Source organism: Rattus norvegicus, chromosome 10, assembly GCF_036323735.1.
Source record: "Rattus norvegicus strain BN/NHsdMcwi chromosome 10, GRCr8, whole genome shotgun sequence".
NCBI classification, from domain to species: domain Eukaryota; kingdom Metazoa; phylum Chordata; class Mammalia; order Rodentia; family Muridae; genus Rattus; species Rattus norvegicus.
In genome coordinates this window covers 61,488,593-61,508,599 of record NC_086028.1, presented here as the reverse complement: position 1 = coordinate 61,508,599, position 20,007 = coordinate 61,488,593, and the positions used below count along the sequence as shown (strand labels likewise).

The following is a 20,007-nucleotide window of genomic DNA, read 5'->3' as shown; positions in this document are numbered from 1 at the left end:
TTCCACCTGGCAGGTTCTGGGAATCGACCTCAAGTTATCAAACTTGGCAGCAAGTGCTTTTACCTACTGAGCCATCTTGTTGTCTCCTGATTTATTTTTTGTGGCAGGGTCACTCATTAAACCTGGAGCTTAGAGTTAGCTAGACTGGCTAGCAAGCCCTGGAGGAGATCTCCTCTCTCCCCTTCTCCAGTGCTGGGATCTCATGTCTGCCGCAAGCCCTACACTCAGTTTTATATGTGGGTGCGGGATCCAACCCAGCTCCTCAGGTGAGAGCTGTGAACCCCATTTACATTACTTTTTTCCTCTTTCCTTTCCTTTCCTTTCCTTTCCTTTCTTTTCCTTTCCTTTCTTTCTTTCTTTCTTTCTTTTTTTTTTCAAGGCATATTTCTCTGTGTAGTCCCAGCTTTCCCGGAACTCCTCCAACCTCTGCCTCCTAAGTTCTGGAATAAAAAGTGTGCTTCCCCACCACCCAGATGCATATTTACATATCTTACAGGCTTCCCTTGAAGACTTTTAAAAGACTTGTCCCTTCACTAAGTTTTTTCTTTCAGATCTAGCACAGTCCATTTAGTAAATACACCTTTCTTATTTTCTTCCTTTTTTTTTAAAATCTTATTTATGGTAGGATGGTTTTCATTGTTTGTTTGTTTTGTTATTGTCTTTTGGCTTTTGGAGTAGGGTTTTGCTGCATAGCCCAGGCTAGAGTCAAGCTTGAATTCCTCCTACCCCAACCTTCCGGGTGCTGAGCTGTTACTATACCCAGCCAGGCACACAGTCTTTTTTAAAGATAAAAAATAGTTAACTTTTTTCTGAAGCAAGCTTGATGTCTGCATACTCGGAAGATGCTGTTCTCATTGTCCTTCCAGGATGCCAGTGGGTGCTAGACTTTACCACCCTGTTTGCAAAGCTCTCTCCATAACGATCGATTGAGACCTTCGCATTCCATCAGAACAGTCAGGGGGCAGTGTACTGGTTGCCATTTAGTGAGCCCGTTCTATGAGCATAGCACTCATACCTAGGCAGGACTACAGATTATGAAGATAAAAGTTCCAGTTTAAACTATCTTAAACAAACAAACAAACAAAACGTGGGGGAAGAATTGCTGGGAAGAATCTTGTGTAGCTTGCTGTGAAGGGAGTTGAACACTTTGCACAGGGAAAGTGTCTCCACAGGCCTTGTCAAACAGCCAAGGCTTAGACTGGAGTAGTGCCTGTGTGTCGGTCTCTGTGTTGGCTGTCTCTTCCGGGAGGCCAGCCTCCTTCCCTTGCTGGAGAACCTCACTGCTGTCTAGCTTAGCTTTACATCTTCCAGCTCTTTTTCCCAATTCCAGTTCTGGAAGAAACAGAATTGCATCATGGGACTGCTCATTTGATAGGGGGCTCTGGTAAGAATACCATGAAAGGGGACCTGCAGGGGTTGGAGTACATAGGCTTAAGAATTCCTAAGATTTCATCACCCAATCCCAGGATTCTTCCTTATAAAAGTCTTTGGAAAGGGGTGTGTTATCTCTGTTCTAGAAATCATGAAGCTGTTTCTCCTGGAGGTCAAGTGGCTTGACAGAGATCACATGGCTAATATCAAGCCTCCAACTCTAGCCTGTGGCTCCAGAGTGCTTGCTTTTATCCAATGCAGCACGTTTCTTTCCCATGCAATACAAAAGGGGACCATTATTTAGATGTCAAGGTAAAGTATTGATGATGGCAAAGTGGCAAGAACTCTGATTTTCTTTCCAGTAACCTTAAAGGTTACTACCTTAAGTTTGTTTTTTTTTTTTTAAAATAGCCTAAAGTCATATAAGATCTTTTAAAATGAACAACAACAATAAATGGTGGCAAGTGGGACTTCAGTTTCTGAAGACTGCCCGTGGGCTCACCAGAAAGCAGGGATATAATCCTCTGGTAAAGCTAACTGCCCCGTTAGAGCCACCTGAGAGTCACCTACGGGGCTGCTTAGTCAGCAGTATTGCTGTGGAAACCAGCCCTCCCTCTGCCTACACATGTGGCACATGACTGCTTTGTGGGAAAAGAAACAGGAAGGGAAGGAAGAAAGTAGAGGCATCAGTGCCAGGTCCCAGCTGCTTCTCTCCTGTGCCTGGTGTGACCTGGTGTGGCCGGGATTCTGCTCAGGGTGCCTAGGAGGCAGGACACTTGAAAGGTACACATAATGTGTGTGGTGCACAGAAGGATGAGGATGCTCTGATGGTTTGCTGAGTCTTAGAGGCAAGTTCAGTGGGTCACTTTGTCTCCAAGTACAGATGTTGAGTTCTCAGAGGGTCACACTGCTATCCAGTGACACCCCAGGTTCAGGCTACCACCACACAGCAGTGGTCCACTTATAAGCACCGGGCAGAGGAGAAACACAGGGTGGTGGAAAGCAGACACTTGGGGTGACTCATTCTGTTTTAATCTGGATCCAGGCTGAAATGGGCAAGTGCTGTATTTAAATAATATCCAGGGAGGGAACCAGAATCTCCCAGTGCATCTTCTGATTATTCATGTAGGATGTGTATGTTTGTGTTTTGTTTTTGTTTTTTTAAAGAAGAATCTTCTCCTGCCATAGGCCTCACACTTTTCCCAGATATGAACTGTTCTGTGCCACAGTTGACTATCGTAGGCCAGATAGCAAATACTAGGATGTGTGCATGTTGAGAAGTGACTTACTCTGTAGAGCGAATGCATCAGAGGAAACATTTTGACTCTGGGAAATGAACTACATTAAATTTTACCCATTTAAGTATACTATTATAACAAGAAAAAACTGAAAAAAATATCTGGCAGACCATTTATCTTTCTGGAAGTCTGTGAAATATAAGACGGCGTGAGTCGTGTTTTCTGGAGTTGGAAAGCAGTGTCCTCGTTGGAGGCAGTCTGCAGAGGATGCAGGACAGTAGCTCTTTCTTAGCCTTCTCTGAGCCTTGGCTCTTAGGATATAACCTGTCCTTTTGCATGTCACTATAGCATAACATGCCTTAAACATCACATACAAGCATGGTCGAGAAGGGAAGTCTTTTCTAATGGTCTGTTGCCTACAAGGCCTCTGTGGTCTTTTTGACATCATGACTCAAAAGCATGCAGAAGGCTCCAATGAGTTTAGAATTTACTCTCTGCTCTCCTGTGGCAGCACCATGGCATGAAACTCAGTGACCCCAGCAGATGCTACTGATCTAAAGGATAATTCTGCAGTTGACTTTCAACCACTGCTTATAGCTTGAGGTTGTGCTTGAAGTTGGGGCACTGGTGGAACACTAACCCTGATGCAGAATAGTTTTAGCACTGCCACTCAACACTGATATGTTTAATCATCTGATAAAGATTTATTCAGTATGTCTATGTTGAATAATATATCTGTGCTGTCTATATATAGCTTTGGCTAGATGCCCTTGGTAAAGGGCCATATAACTCATCAGCAGGCCCATGTTCTTTCTAATTTTATTTTATATATATGGGTATTTTGCCTATATGTATGTATGTGCACTGTGTGTACGGAGGCCAAAAGAGGGCATCTGACCATCTGGAACTGGAGTTGCAGTGAGTTGTGAGTTGCCCTGTTTGGGCTGGGAATTGAACCTGGGTCCTCTGCAGAGCATCCAGAGCTTAACTGCTGAGCTGTCTCTACAGATCTACCAGGGCCCCTTTTGAGAATGAGAGGGAGCTGTTCATCTTCATACTGAGACTGCATTGGGCTTCTGAGGCAGAGTTGTGGTTTAAGGCCAACCTCTACTGCATAATGAAACTATGTCTTAAGTTACTGGCTCAGTCAGTAGAGTGCTAGCCTGGCATCCAGGAGTAAAGTCCTGGGTTTGATCTCTAGAACATCTTAATACCACATACTAGTAATTATATGTCTGTAATCCTGGTACTAGAGGTAGGAGGAATAAGTGTTCAAGGTCCTCCTAGGCTACATAGTGCGTTCTAAGGAAGCCTGGGCTCTGAAATTGTACTTCAACAAAACAAAGCAATGCAAGCCGATCTAAAATAATAATAACAAGAATAACTTTATTATTGTTATGTTGCTGCAGTCAGCACATAGTGGGAGTGGGATTATCCTAGCTAATCTGGAACAGACAGTTGCCTTGTATATTCATGTCCTTCAGTGTGTACAACTCTTACACAGCTGGTTAAATCAAGAACTATAAAGACCCTGGATTCTAGTCTTAGCATTGAAAATGAAAAAAAATTGTGAAAAAAGATCGTTCTCTTCTACAGTTATCCCAGGATCACATAATCAGATCCCCCCTCCCAACTGTTTATAGCAGAGTGTGCCAGCATCTCTTACTTCAAGAATTCTGTTGTAGCAAAAAACTTAAAGAATAGTTTGCTGGAGTCCAACAAACTCTCCTCATCTCTCTCTTCCCTCCCTCCCTCCGTCCATCTTCCTTCCTTCCTTTCTTTCTTTCTTTCTTTCTTTCTTTCTTTCTTTCTTTCTTTCTTTCTTTCTTTCTTTCTTTCTTTCTTTCTAAAGGTCTCCCTAAGTAGCTCAGGCTGCTCTCCAACTCATAGTAATTCTCCTGCCTCAGACACCCTAGTGCTGAGATTATAGGTGTTAGCCACTATGTCTAGCAGCCAGCTTTTCCTATTAATAGCCAAACAGTAAGTTTGGTTATAACAGTTGGTATGGGCCATGTTATGTTATGGCCATCTCTTGCTGGCACTGTCGGATGAAGATGATCAAGGTAGGCTGTGTTCCCAAACCACATTTTTTTTATCTACACAAGACAAATCTGGGCCATCGTTTGCCAGACTAGCTTTGTGACACTGCTTCCCACCATGTCATCATGGTCTGCTGCCCTGCCCTTGTCTCCCTGTAGTCTGCTTTTGTCATAGTTTCTGGCATCTTCCCTATTGTCAGTGGCAGTGACACTCTCTCTTGATCAAGTATAAGGAGTGATTACTCTTCTTTACCTTGTTTGGTTTTGGTGACATACATAGTCATCCTTGGTTTTCTCTGCTGATGCTGGTTTCTCTCTTGAAATTTTGCCCTTTTTTTTTTAAAGATTTATTTATTTATTATATGTGAGTAGTACACTGTCTCTGTCTTCAGACACACCAGAAGATGGCATCGGATCCCATTACAGATGGTTGTGAGCCACCATGTGGTTGCTGGAATTTGAACTCAGGACCTCTGGAAGAGCAATCAGTGCTCTTAACCACTGAGCCATCTCTCCAGCCCTGCCCTTTTCTTCTAGACAGCTGCGTGTTGGAATACTTGGGGGCTTGGTTCTCTCTTCCCTTCCCTGCCTTTCCCTCTCCTTTCCTCCAAGGCACCTAATCAGAACATACTCGAGTGACTGAAAGAGTGACTGAGATTCTGACTGGTCTGACTGAGCAGCTGTGTTGCTGTGGGTTTTCACAAGCCACAAACTCCAGGAGCCCTCCATGTGTCAGCTGTGGTGCTCTTCCATCCCCCCATCACAGGTGATGTGGGGATTACAACAGTTTCAATGTGTCCTATCCACCTTTGTGGAGTTTAATTTCCTTGGAAACAGTTTACTCACTACTAGCTTCAAATGTATCCTTCTGACTTCATTTCATTGGTTTCTAAGTAGCACACCGTAAATGTGGAAGATTTGCCACAAACCACAGTCTTTTAGAGCCCTTATGTAGATGAAGAAACTGATACTCAGCAAGTATCCAGAGCTCACCTCATTTCTAACTTGGAGCCACCGCTGCCTTTATAGGTGTGACAGTTCATGTACACACCGAAAGACAGATGAGGATCCTGTTTCTTATCAGTGACATGTATAGTAATCACCAAAACAGAGAAAATGGTTTAGTTTAAATAAAAACATTATAGCAAGCAGGGTGGCATGTGCCTATAATCCCAGCACTGAGAAAAACAGAGGTAGACGGATTGCTGCAAATTTGAGGTCAGCCTGGTCTACAGAGAGCTCTAGGCCAGCCAAGGCTACACAATGAGAACCCAAGACTTAATCATGTTATGGTACAGATTACTAAGAGTCTTTAGACTTCTCTTGAGCCCATACATGAGGCTTTATCTCCTATTCTGGTTCAGTGAAACTGTAGGTGTAAGAACAGCATCTCGGGGTTGGGCATTTAGCTCAGTGGTAGAGCAAGCGCAAGGCCCTGGGTTCGGTCCTCAGTTCCAGGGGAGGGAGGATGGGGGGAAGAACAGCAACTCAAGAGAGTTCTGGTCAAAATTTTCAAGAGACTGAAACTAATTATAGTAACTAGTGCTCTCTTTCCTGGCTTCTTGGTTTTTAACTACTTCTTTTATTATAGGCACTTGAAGAAGCCCAGAAAGCCATTCAGCAACTCTTTGGCAAAATCAAGGATATTAAAGACAAAGCAGAAAAGTCAGAACAAATGGTGAGTTTAGGTTTCACCCAGTCACAGTAAATTACCAGGCTCTTCTTTCCCCAGCCTGCCAGTTGCAGTCATGTACCCCTGTGTGTGAGTGCACCCCGACTGCCTCAGAGGAGCTGCTAGACACCGTGACTCATTGGCCTTGCTGCCCTACATTTGCAGCCACTTTCAAATAGGAAACAATTTGTTTTTCTCAAAAATAGTTTCCTAGTCATTTTGGATGCCATTCTTCCAGCATGTCTGTAGCAGACGTTTCACAGTTAAGATATTTGAGTTTTAGTTTGGTACATAGAACACTTATGTTGGTCCCCACTCTGGGGTGGGGGTACCATGGCCAGAATGCATGCACACAGTCTTGTTTAGTTCCTACTCTGTAGGTGCTGTGCTCCCAACGGTACCCTGCAACCCGGAAGCCAACCGTCACCACAGCTGCTCCTCAGGCACCACCAGGCTGCATTGGGTTTCTGGGCTGAGATTCTAAGTCAGGAGATGCATCTCAATATGAAGGACAATATCTGCTTCTGAGCAGAGCACCTAAGGGTTTGCATTGTCTCAAGGAGTACAATATGTGCCATCAAACAGTATGACTCTAGTGGAGATGACATTTGCTGGAGTCTGTTGTACTTAATTTTGTTTGTTTTGAGTCTTAAGGTTTTACTCTGTATCCCTGACCTGGAGTGGTGTAAGTAAGGCTGGTCTTGAACTCACAGAGATCCACTTGCCTTGTAAATGCTCAGTGGTTGTACTCAGCTTTTACGCTCAGCAATAATGTTATGTTCTAAGCTGCTGTTCGAGACTGTGTTCCCTCTTCACAACCATCTGTAACTCTAGTTCCAGGGACTCTGATGTCCCCTTCTAGGCATACAGTGGTACACAGACATAAATTCAGGCAAAACATCCATACACACAGAACAAACAGATGGTTTGTTAAAGCCTCCTAGATGATAGCCAGGTGTGCTATGTGCATGTGACTCAGCACTGGGGAGGCTGTGCAGAGACGATTTTGTCGCAATAAAAAGAAACTGGGGAGATGACTCAACAGTAAGAGTACTTGCTGCTCTTGCAAGGGACCTAGTTTGGACAGCACTCACATTAGGCTGCTTACAACTCCACACCAGGGCATCCAGTGCCCTCTTCTGGCCTCTGGGCACTGGTATACAAACATACATACATACATACATACATACATACATACATACATACATACATACATATAAAATAATAAAAATGAATCTTATTTATTTATTTTTTCTTTTCCCTTTAAAGATAGAGTCTCTCACCAGGTGGTGGTGGTGCTTGCCTTTAATACCAGCACTTGGGGAGCAGAGGCAGGTAGAACTCTGTGAGTTTGAGGCCAGCCTGGTCTACAGAGCTAGTTCCAGGACAGCCAAGGCTACACACAGGGAAACTCTGTCTCAAAACAAACAGATAAGAAGAAGAACAACAACAAAAGATATGGTCTCTGCATAACACTGGCTAGTGAAACTCACTGTGGAAGACCAGGCTGGCCTTGAACTCCAGAGATCTTCCTTCATCTACCTCATGAATACTGGGATCAAAGGCATGAATGAACACACTCAGCCCAAGTATATATGTGTAAAGAGAGAAATAAGCAAACAAAACATGGAAGGGGCTAATTATTGTAAGTTATTTTTGTTTTGTATTGTGAGCGTCTTTTTATTTTTTCCTAGGGGCTAACCTGAGGTTGTTTTAAGTGATTTTTACCTCTGATTTTTTTTTTTTTTTTTTTTGTAGAGTGACTTGAAGGAGGGCTTAAAGCTTTCTCACCCTTCCCCTGTTTTCTCTTCTTTTCAATGTTTAGGTGAAAGAGATCACCCGAGATATTAAGCAGTTAGATCACGCCAAGCGCCACCTGACCACCTCGATCACAACACTGAACCACCTGCACATGCTGGCAGGCGGGGTGGACTCCTTGGAGTAAGCAGTGTGAACTCTCGCAATGGGCCCGTGGGAAATGCTCCACATGGGGACAGTGGCTTCAGAGTTAGTCACTTCCCAGTCAGGCCAGCCTCACCATCCTGCCCCACAAGTGGTTGGTCACTTTTGGTGTTCACAACTTAACAAAAGAGCTGGGGATGTGGTCCAGTGACAGGCAGAATGCCTGCGTGGCATGCCCAAAGCCCTGGCTTCCATCCCCAGAACTGCAGAAGACAGCAGACATCAGTCTTAGTAAAAAAATGATGGATAGGCGACCTGAGGAGGCCACAGGAAGCCCATGAGAATGACCCTGAGAAATGGGTCATCTCGTGTGGTAGATCTAGACCAGAAAGTCAAACAGAGTGACTCAGCCCCAGTCACTCCCTAGGGCCTCTGCCTTGGCAAGTATCCCTCCTTCTATTGGGCTGAGTTTCATTTCACTTCGGTGAAATGAAATGAGACCATTTCTAAACAAATCTTTGACATAGTTCAACCCACTGTTTTCTTAAACCCTTTCAAGGTTGTAGCTCTTTGTGTAGCACATTTAGAAACAGCATTAAAAGAAGTTCCTGGCCAATTACCACGAAGCAGTGTTTCAAATCCTCCTTCTCCAGTACCCCAGCTCCCTTCTGTGATGGATCTCAGGATGATCCCCCTGCCCTAGTCACAGTGGAATTTCACATGTGTACAGATCAGCCATCTTCACAGACATGCAGCTCTGGAAGGAATGAAGGATTCCCAGAGGTCGTATCATTCCTAGCTGCTGCTGGGCATACAATGGGTAGCAGAGGAGCCCTGGTCCATGGCAGGAGTGATCATCCAGGGCAGCCAGCCAATGGAACTGCAAGAACCATCTCCCTCCTTCCCACGAGGCACTTTGTACAGCAGGTCAAGATGGCAGTGGAGCACCGTGGCTTGAACTTGAGCCTTTCTTTGAAATGTCTCATAAGGGAATAACACGTTTAATGTGAAAGCCAACCCTCGTGAAAAATGTAGACCTAATAGTTACACTTCATTACCATGTATAACTTAATTTTATCAGCATTGTTTACTTAAGCTTCATTACCCTTAGGAGTAGGGCAAGTCGATATCTCAGATGCCATTGTTTATCACTGTCTTAAAACTACATGTTATAGTTAACTTGAAACCACAAGCAATCATCCTGTTCTGTACTCCAGAAAAGTGGTTTGGTTCTCCTGTGCACCACAATCCTCAGTGATATTTTACACAATGTTCCCTCAAATTCTACTCATGTAATGCCCAACCCAAACCCATAGTCTTCCCAGGGTTCCCTTCTGCCACCCACTGAGCATCTGGCACACACACACTCTTTTGTGCCCCATGGCACATTTTTTACACTATTATTTAGAGCATATTTTGCCCGCTTGCTATTAGTTAAATGTTTACTTGACCCTCCCATTACTGAATGGTTTCACCTTGAGTGTTGGAGCTAAGTTCTAATCCTTTTCCTTCCCCAGTACTCATACTAAACCAAGCTGTCGCAGGTCATCCCACACCTGTTATCTCGTGTCTTCAGTCACATCTGACTATCGTAGGTCGTCCCACATCTCTATCTTACATCTTCAGTGATTGGTTTCTACTTCTCAACTTCTGTTCTCGCAGAGCCATGACCAGACGCAGACAGTATGGAGAAGTTGCTAATCTCCTTCAGGGTGTAATGAATGTTCTGGAGCACTTTCACAAGTACATGGGAATCCCACAGATCCGACAGCTTTCTGAACGGTAAGATGTCCTCAAAGACGTTGGTCTTTCCATAAGGAAAGATGGTGCCGCATGCTTTCTCCAACCTTATTCTAGGAAGCAGCTTCAGATGCTGTGACCTCACCCTATGATGCCCTTTACCTGGTCTTTGCAGCCTACCCGAGTCACCTAGTACACTCATATGATCTCTGTGTGTGCACGACTCTCCATTGTCTACAGAACTTGTTGGTCTAAAATAATTATTTTGCTCATGAGACTTGGCCAGGCTTGGGTAATAATTTGTCTCTGCTCCAGACACCATCAGTTAAGACAGCTAAAGATGGGACCAGAGGAGCCATTGGCTACCGTGGTTGGTAAATGATGTTCACTGTCAGCTGAGAGCTCAGCTAGTATGGACTGAGATTCTTGTTGTCCTCATGGGTTTCTCAGGCTTTCTCATAGTAGGGCTGCTGAGCTCTAAGGATGAGTGCACCAAGAGAACTGAGCCTTTGAAGTCACATGGCCTCAAGAGGGGAAAAACCATGTCTTCCCCCTTTCCTCTGATGAATATCAATGGCACATTGGTGAGGCAGCATGTAGGGTAGATGGATGCTGTGGCAGCCATTAGACACACATGGTGTTGCCAGAACGCCAGATATCACAGGGAGGAGTTTCTCTTTGAAGTTCTTTCTTCCTACCACCCTTGAGGTTTCCCTAAAATTTCTTGAAGTAACTTTTTAAAAGATTTATGTATTTTATTTATATGAGTACACTGTAGCTGTCTTCAGACACACCAGAAGAGGGCATTGGATCCCATTATGGATGGTTGTGAGCCACCATGTGGTTGCTGGGAATTGAAATTGAACTCAGGACCTCTGGAAGAACAGTCAGTGCTCTTAACCGCTGAGCCATCTCTCTAGCCTCCACCCTTAAGTTTTGATTCTAGGTTCAGATCCAGTGAGAAGGTTCTTAGGAAGAAGAAGAGGATTCTGAAGAAGGGAGGGGACAGTGAATTCAGTGCCTTTTTGGCCTTTTCTACAACAGAAGGAAAATCTAAAAATCCTTAACCTTCCTCCAAACAAAGGTAGTGTGGCCCCCGGCTGTACTTTTCCATTCTGCCTTTTAGGAAGGCCTGCCTGCTATACATTTCTATTCTATGTTTTCTTTGTTTAGTTATACAAATAACATAAACACACAATTTCTTCTATTTAAAAAGTCTAAACTGGATGAGTTGCTTACATCTGGAGTCCCAGCGTTCAGGAGGTTGAGCTAGAGAACCACTTTGAGTTTGAGGCCAGCTGAGGATCTATTAATGAGATCTTCTTTCAAAATACTAACAAAGAAAAACAAAAAATAAATATACAGCTACATCTCATTCTCTTAGCTACATTTCAAATCCTACTGCACTTTGTGGAAGGAGTAACTGCTGTTAGCTTGTTCTCCCTCTAGATTGTCACCTCTGCACTTAGAGCGAGCTTATAGAACTGCCTCATTCTGTGTGTGGGCTGCCAGAGGCTAGCATGTCCCAGGCTAGTTTGCTGTCTTCACATCCCTGGAGCCCTATTCTGATTCCTAAGACACACCTCTTCTCACAACTCATTTACTTCCCAAAATGCTTTATAGATCCACAATACCATCTTGAAGTGCTTGAGCATGCATTCTTCCTCAACAAATTTGATATTGTTGATTTTAATTTTAGTCAGTCTGGTGGATAAAGCCTCTATCTGCTTCCTTTAATTTTAATTTGCTCAATAACTGATGGTTGACCATTTATATTTTCTCTGTGCAGTATTTTGTTGTTTGGTTGGTTGGTGGTTTGGTTTTGTTTTGAGACTTGGTCTCACTGTGCAGTCCTGGCTGCCTGGAACTTGCTCTGGAGACCAGGCTGGATTTGAACTCAGAGATCTGCCTGCCTCTGCTTCCTGAGTGCTGGGATTAAATGTGTGTGCCACCAGCCTGACTCAGATCTCTTAAGTTCCAATAAATTGCTTTCTTTTATTTCTTTCTTAGAGTGGTTTTTGGGATTTGTTTCCTTTGTTCTCTTGTTTTGGAACTCCTGAGTGTAGTAACCTGTAACCTGCTACCTCGTGTTCTGAGGCTGCTTTCTGCGTTGTGGGCTCCATCTTGTAGTTCTGCCCGGTTCTTCACTGGTGCCCATTCTGTGCTTTGGCCTCGATGTTAACATCTTTACTTAACCAGCAGGGTTTGTTGTTGTTGTTGTTGTTGTTTGGGTTTTTTTACTTATTTAGTTCATGTATATGAGTACACTGTCACTGTCTTCAGACACACCAGAAGAGGGCACCAGATCCCATTATAGGTGGCTGTGAGCCACCATGTGGGTGCTGGGAATTGAACTCAGGACCTCTGGAAGAGCAGTCAGTGCTCTTAACCACTGAGCCATCTCTCCAGCCCCTAAACAGCAGTTTTTAATTTCTAGAATATCTAGATGATTCTTTCCTCAGGGGCATAATATCCTCTGAAATCTCTCAGATTCAAAACTGTTAGTATCTATGAAGGTTCTGGGTTGCCCGTGTGATGTCTGTCCTATGGTGTAAGGGCTTCAGTTTGTTGACTCTTGGTAGTGGTGCTCTTCAGATGTTTGGTGAATCTCAGCTGAAGGTTCATATATTTTGGTGGGACTTTCAATTGTATCATTATTATTATTATCATTATCATCATTATTATTATTTTATGTTCTCTGTTATGTTCTATGTGTTTCTAATCAGAAATCACTACCATTTGCTATTGAGGAGAGGAGGGATGTTCTGCTTAAGGGTACCACATAGCTCTTCTAAGATTCCTGGGGCTAGACCTGCAGGAGCTGGCAGATGACTTGCCAGGGGCCTTGATCTTCTTAAATGTTGGTAACTCTCAGGCTACTGCTGAGGCTCACAGACTCCAGGCGCCAAGTCAAGGTAAGACTGAGCGTTCAGGGTAAGAATGCAACACAGCTTCTGGCATCCACATTACTGTAATTGAGCCAGACACATCTAGAAGTTCCCTTTAGAACACTGCCTGCTCCTGATAGCTACCATTTCCTGTCTTTCCTTATATTTTATCTAGCTTTTACATTATTTGTTCGTGTGTGTGTGTGTGTGTGTGTGTGTGTGTGTGTGTGTGTGTGTGTGTGTATGCTCCATGTATGTGTCTGATGCATGTGTGTGCACCGTGTGTGACCTGCATCTGCAGGTAAGCCCTGTGTGTGTCAAGTGCCTATGTTTGTCAGAAGTGAACTTTGAATCCAGTGAGAGGAGGTTGTGAGCCACCACGTGGGTTCTGGGAACTGAACCCATGTCTTCTGCAAGAGCGACAGTTGCTCTTAGCATGCAAGCGTCTCTCCAGCCTCCACGTCTTTCACTTGTGAGACGCACTCTTAGGCTGTGATTCTGTTCTTTAGTCTCATTCTACCAGGAAACATACAGACTGTCTAGTCTACCAGCTCCCCCTTTGCCTGGCCTTTGATTTTTATTTAAGTCTTTATAATTTCTAAGACTCTAAGGCAGGAAGGAGGTTTCTGTGTGTGCTAGGTGTACCGTCTTGCAATGGAGATGCTCAGGGACTGTAAGGAATGTCGGAATAGGCTTGGCAAAGTGCTAGGGAAATCGCCACCCTTCCTTCCCCTGGGCCTTCCTGACCCCTTTACACTGAGAGGTGGCTGGTTGCCATATCAGGCTGGGAATCTGGAACAGCCAAGAATGTCCATGAGCAGGACGTCATGAGCTTAGGAAAGAGGGACCCATGGGTGGAGGAAGCAGACCTGCTCTCAGTGGGTAGGGAGGAGCAGGAAAGTGGCACAAGCTGCCCTAGTCTTGGTGACTCAGTGATCTGCTATTGCCATTCTTTAGTCTTTCCTTCATCTGCCTAGCATTAATGTACTGTGTGCCTCCTGTATCCTGGGCTCTGTGAATGCTAAGCACATGCTCTTCCACTGAGCTGCAGCCTCAGCCCTACTAGACCTCCCCACCCCCAGTTTACTGATTCATAGTTTAATCTGTCAGTGTAGACCCACAGATAACTAGAGCAGCTGTATTTGACTTTAGTTCTTAAGAGTCTACACCTAAGAGAGATCATACCATATTTATCTTTCTGCGTCTGGCTTATTTACTCTAAGTCCTCTGAGTTCATCCATATTGTTTCAGATGTCAGCATCTTCCTTTTAAAAGCTGGATAAAATCCCACTGGATAAATGCACCATGATTCTTTAACCCATATCTGTCCATCAAAAGACAATGTTTGTTTCTGTATCTTGGCTGTTGTAAACTTACTTCTCTGAGCAGGACAGGGCAGTTATCTGTATAGAGTGTGGATATCATCTCCTTTGGGTATATACCCTGCGTAGATTCATTTTGGGGTTTTCGAGAACCTCCATATTATTTTCCATAATAGCTGTACCAGTCAACACCTCTGTCATGGTGTTCAACTGTCCTCATCTCCACACCTCACCAATGCTTACCTTTTTCTTAACTTTTGATATTAATCTTCTTGATGACCTGTTATCTCAGGTTTGGAAGCAGAGACAGGAGGATCAGGAATTCACTATGTGAGACTGTCTCAAAAAAAAAAAAAAGTGAAGTAATATCTCACTTAGGGTTGGTCTTTGTTTTTTGGTTTTTGTTGTTGTTGTTGTTGTTTGTTTGTTTTATTTTTTATTTCTTAATTAAAAATATTTTTTTAACATTCTAGTTGTTGCCTCCTCTCAGCCCCCCCCCCCGCCCCGCTCCACACACACACAGTTCTTCATCCCATTCCTCCTCTCCCTCGCCTCCAAGAGGGTACTTCCCCCACCTGACCAGCCTCCCCCATTTCCTAGGGCCTCGAGCCTCTCCAGGATTAAGTGCATCTCCCACTACGGTAGCCCAGATAGACCTCTGCTGCATAGTGCCAGGGCCTCGGACTAGCCCGTGTATGCTCCTGGTTGGTGGCTCAGTTGGAGTCTGGGAGCTCCCTGAGGTCTGGTTTAGATGAGACTGCTGGTCTTCCTATAGGGTAGGTCTCCCTTCAGCTACTTCAATCCTTCCTCTAATTCAACCAGAGGAGTCCCCAACTTCAGTCCAATGGTAGGATCTAAGTATCTGCTTCTATTTCAGCTGCTGGTAGGGCCTCTCTGAGGACATCTGTAAAGACACCATAGCATCAGTAATAGTGTCAGGACTTGGTGGACCCCACCATGAGATGGATCCCAAGTTGGGCTGCTTATTGGACCTCCTTTCCCTCTGTCTCTTCTCCATTTTGGTCCATGCAGTCCTTTTAGCCAGGGACAATTCTGGGTCAGGAATTTTGACTGTGGGTTAGTAACCCTGTCCCTTCACTTGATCCCTATCTATTGGAGGTGGTCTCTCTGAGTTTCCTCTCCCCAGTGTTGGGCATTTTGGCTAAGGTCACCCCCAGTGAGTCCTGAGAGTGTCTCACCTCCAGGGTTTCTGGCACTGTCTAGAGGGTCCCCCCACTTCCCACTCCCAGAGGCTGCTTATTTCCAGTCATTCTCTTGGCCCTCTGGGCTTCTCTCCTGTCCCCTCCCCACTTATCTGATCCTCTTCTCCTCTCCCATCCAAGTCCCTCTCTCTCTGCCTCCCATGATTATTTTCTTCCCCCTTCTAAGTGAAATTGAGGCATCTTCACTTGGGCCTTCCTGCTTGTTACACTTCTTACTGTCTGTCGGTTGTATCCTAGGTGTTCTGTACTTTTTGGTTAATATCCACTTATCAGTGAGTACATACCATGCATGTCCTTTTGGGTCTGAGTTACCTCACTCAGGACGATATTTTCTAGTTCCTTCCATTTGCCTGCAAAATTCATGATGTCCTCGTTCTTAATAGCTGAATAGTATTCTTTTGTGTAAATGAATCACATTTTCTGTATCCTTTCTTTGGTTGAGGACATCTGGGTTGTGTCCAGCTTCTGGCTATTACAAATAAGGATGCTGTGGACATGGTAGAGCACGTGTCCTTGTGGTATGGTGGGGCATCTTTTGGGTATATTCCCCAGTATGGTATAGCTGAGTCAGATTTGCTTTATTCTTATTTATCCATGTGTGTGTGCATGTATTTGTGGGTATGTGTTGGAGCCCTTGGAGCTGGAATTAGAGGTGTTTGACCCCTTGGCATGGGTGCAGGATCTGAACTTAGTCCTCACAACAGAGCAGCAAGTGCGCCTCCCCCTGAGGTCTCTGGTCAGCCCCTGCTGGTTTCTAAATTTCTATTTGGTTGGTTCTGGTTTTCTGAGACATTATCTCTCTAATGTCCTTGAACTTGCTCTGTGGACCAGGCAAGCCTCAAAGTTGCAGAAATCCACCTGCCTCTGCTTCCTGAGTACTGAGATTAAAGGTGTTTACTATCAAACCTGGCCTCCTTTTTGGGGTTTTGATTTGAGTTTATATCTCTGGAGATGAAGTAATATTGAACATTTTTTTTGAATACCCTGTTGATTTTATGTCTGCCTTGAAAAAAACACATATTTAGATCCTTTGCTTGGTTGTTTGAAATTATATTTATTTTATCGGGGGTGGGGGGTGTTTTTGTGTCATGTCATGCAAATGGAGCCTAGAGGACAACTTTAGGAGTCATTTCTCTCCTTCCATCCTGTGAGTTCCCAGAATCACACTCAGATCCTCAGGTTTGGTGGAAGGTGCCTTTTTCTCTAAGCATCTCCCTGGCCTCTTTGGCTCCTCCCTTTCTTTTTTAAAGACAGGGTCTCAGGTATCCCAAGATAGCCTCAAATGCTTCATGTAACTGAATATGATCTTGAATTTCTGACCCTCCAGCCTGCAGCTTCCGAGTGTTGGGATTACAAAAATGTGCTCCAACCTGGCTATGAACCCAGGAGTGACTAGATAGTCAGGCACTCTACCAACTTAATATTCCTCAGCCCCAGTTTTTGTTTTTACTTTGCCGTTCCAAGCTCTTTATATATTGTGGATACTAACCTTAATGAGTTATAAGGTTCTCAGTATTTCCTCCTGATTCACAGGCAGTCTTTTCATTCTGTGGGTTGTTCCCAGGCTTTCTTCAGTTTGAGATGATTCTATTGCTTTGGTTGGTTTATTTGTTTGTTTGCTTGTTGGTTTGTTTTTCCTTTCTTTTTTGTCTGTGTTCTTAGTGTGCTATTTGCTTTTTCAAAAAAAAAAAAAATTTCCCCTCAGCTGGAGAGTTGTTTCAGAGTTTAAGAGCAATTGTTGCTCTTGTTAGACTTCCCATCAGCCTCATGGCAACTCAGCCTCTGAGGGCTCAAGCATGCATGTGATGCACAGATATGCCTGAAAATGGAAAGAAAAAAAGAAACCCATACACACAATAATGAAGTAAGTAAATCCTTAATTTCTCAAAGGTGTAGTTTTTATAAATTTGAAGAAACTTTGTGAGCACTATTAGAGCAGCATTTTCTGAAAGCAGTGGTTCTCAACCTCCCTAAAGCTGCAACCCACAGTTCCCATCTGTGGGGACCCCAACCATAAAATTATTTTTGTTGCTACTTCATAACTGCAATTGTGCTACTGTTATTTATTTATTTTTTTTTTTTTTCCGGAGCTGGGGACCGAACCCAGGGCCTTGTGTTTGCTAGGCAAGCGCTCTACCACTGAGCTAAATCCCCAACCCTTGTGCTACTGTTATGAACCAAACTATAGCTATCTGATATGCAGGATATCTGACGTGCGGCCCCTGTGAAAATGTCATTTGACCTCCCCAAAGGGGTTGAGACCTGCAGGTTAAAACCACCTTCTTAGGCTCATACAAGAGGAAAACCCTATCTTCTATCATAGGTGTTAGCCGTGCGAACATTTGTAACTATTGGCTGGACTTCCTCTTAGTGTGCAGCTTGTGTTCGCTTAGTTTTGTCAGTGCAGCGTGTCCTAGTCCACAGCTGAGGGAATGCAGTGTGACAGCTGCTTGTTTGCTCAACTGCCATCGGTTTTCAAAGAGGTGCTAAAATTTTGAGCAAAGTCCAAACCTCCTATTTTTAGCATCATTTCTAGTGAATTGTCCTCCTTATGTTTATATAGTGATAGTAGAACCATCTGGAAATGATAGAAATAAATGTTTGTTCAGGAGGAGGGGAAAAGCCAAGTTACCCTGCGCATTGCTCCAGCCTTAGTACCTTGCTGCCTATAAATCGCACCAGTCATCCACAAGATTGTATTCTCAAGTCCTGGCCTGCACATTTGAAATATGAAGTTCATGGGCCTTGATTTGCTATTTCTTTCAACTACCCTTCTGGCAAATGCCTAAATATTTAATGTAGCATTGAAGGAAAGTTTTTTTTTTCTTTAATATCTTTACATTTCAAATCCTCCTGGCTTAAGCATATCCACGAGGGCAAATGCTTCTAGTCAGTCAGTATTTCCTGAGAAAAAGCAAGGGGTTCTTACATTTCTTTAAAAAACAAAGAAAAAAGCCTTGGAACCCTTAAATTGACCTCCCCCCTCCTCAGAGCTATGCCTAACCTCTTACACATGAGAAAGGCCTGGCAGGTTGGGAAGTCACATGGAGGAGTGGGAAAAAGAAAAAGCTGGATGATCTGACTACTTGACAAGTTCTGTCTGGGCCTCCTCAGATTAAGCTGTGAGGATGCATCTCTGATCTCAGAGCCTCCCACTGGGTCTCTCTCTGCAGCAGTCGAGGTTGAGGTTCTTTTTTTATTATTATTATTATTATGTATCAGTACACTGTCGATGTCTTCAGAGACACCAGAAGAAGGCATTGGATCCCGCTACAGATGGTTGTGAGCCACCATGTGGTTTCTGGGAATTGAACTCAGGACCTCTGGAAGAGCAGTCAGTGCTCTTAACCTCTGAGCCATCTCTCCAGCCCCTAGGTTGAGATTCTTGGTAGCACCTATTGTGTTATAGTATTTGACTAATCCATTCCATTCTGTAAAGGCATTGCATAGGAGGGCAGGTCACTGATTCCCGAACAGCAGAGAGCATTTTATTTGACTGTCACAGATATGTAAAAGTCTAGTTTTCCTGGTTTGCTGTACTTCTGCCATCACTCCTTATGACTGATATTAGACTTAGGAAAGGAACCAGAAGCTGCTCACTGATTTTCTTTTCTAGGCAACAGAATACTTCATTTCCTAGTAGTAACCAACTTCATGTAACTGTCACACAACAGGCTGTTATTTGAATGCCAGGAAGAACTTTTTTGTTTGTAGTTGGACAGGGTCTAGGATAGCCCTGACTAATCTAGAACTCACAGAGATCCACCTGCCTTTGCCTTCTAAGTACTGGGAATAGAGTTGGGCACGACCATTATCAGCTGCAGAATGTTCTCTATTGGGCATTGGGCTGATGATAAGCCTGCTAACTTAGTTCTAGGATCCTGTTCAGACAATAGATTATCGTGTTAGTTTCTGCTACTGTAATGAAATAACCAAGAAAACAACTTAAAAAGCAATTGTTGCTGGACTAGTGTTGCATGCCTCGAGTCTCAACACTCAGGACATAGAGGCAAGTAGAGCTCTGTGAGTTTGAGGCCAGCCTGAACTACAGATCGTGTTACAAACCAGCCAAAGCTACTTACTGAGACCCTGGTTTTGTTGTTGTTGTTTTGTTTTATTTTGTTTTTAAAGGGCTTACCTTGGTTGATAGGATCAGTCCACTGGCCATGTTGCTTCTGGGTAATATAGATAAGGCAGAGTATCATGTAGGGAGCACATCATGGAGTAGGGGACTCACCTTAGTAGACACAAGGCCAAGAAATAAAAAAAAATAAAAAGTAAGGATCTGAGGACAAAATACACTTTCTATGTAGGCCAGTAAGATAGCTCAGTGGGTCAACCACTGATCTCATGGTGGACAACCCCAGTTCAACCCTTGGGACCTGGATGCTAGAAGGAGAGAATCAGCTCCTACAAGTTACCCACCCCTTTCTTTTTCTTCTTCTAGGGCACTACCCATGCAGCCATGCCCCATGTCCTTGTTCCATCATTTCCCAGTAATCCAATCAAATTATGAATCTAATGACCAAACCTTCAACCCAGGAAACTTTTGGGGAATAGTTCATAAGAAGCTGTGACCACAATGGAAGGTGTGGCTCACATCTCACCCTTG

The 20,007-nt window shown here is 43.9% G+C and overlaps 1 protein-coding gene across 2 annotated transcripts in view; it reads left to right on the top strand.

Annotated features, from left to right (window-relative positions):
* Positions 1–20,007, top strand: part of Vps53 (VPS53 subunit of GARP complex) — a 118,837-nt gene that overhangs the window by 28,313 nt on the left and 70,517 nt on the right. Inside the window, exons 1-4 of one of the 2 annotated variants that reach the window (XM_039085521.2) lie at positions 1,492–5,414; positions 6,240–6,326; positions 8,146–8,261; positions 9,885–10,004. In XM_039085521.2, coding sequence (XP_038941449.1) covers positions 5,376–5,414; positions 6,240–6,326; positions 8,146–8,261; positions 9,885–10,004 — 362 coding nt within the window. In that variant the 5' untranslated portion in view covers positions 1,492–5,375. Of the gene's footprint in view, positions 1–1,491; positions 5,415–6,239; positions 6,327–8,145; positions 8,262–9,884; positions 10,005–20,007 lie in introns of those variants that run through there. The other variant, NM_001105813.1, reaches the window with a different exon arrangement.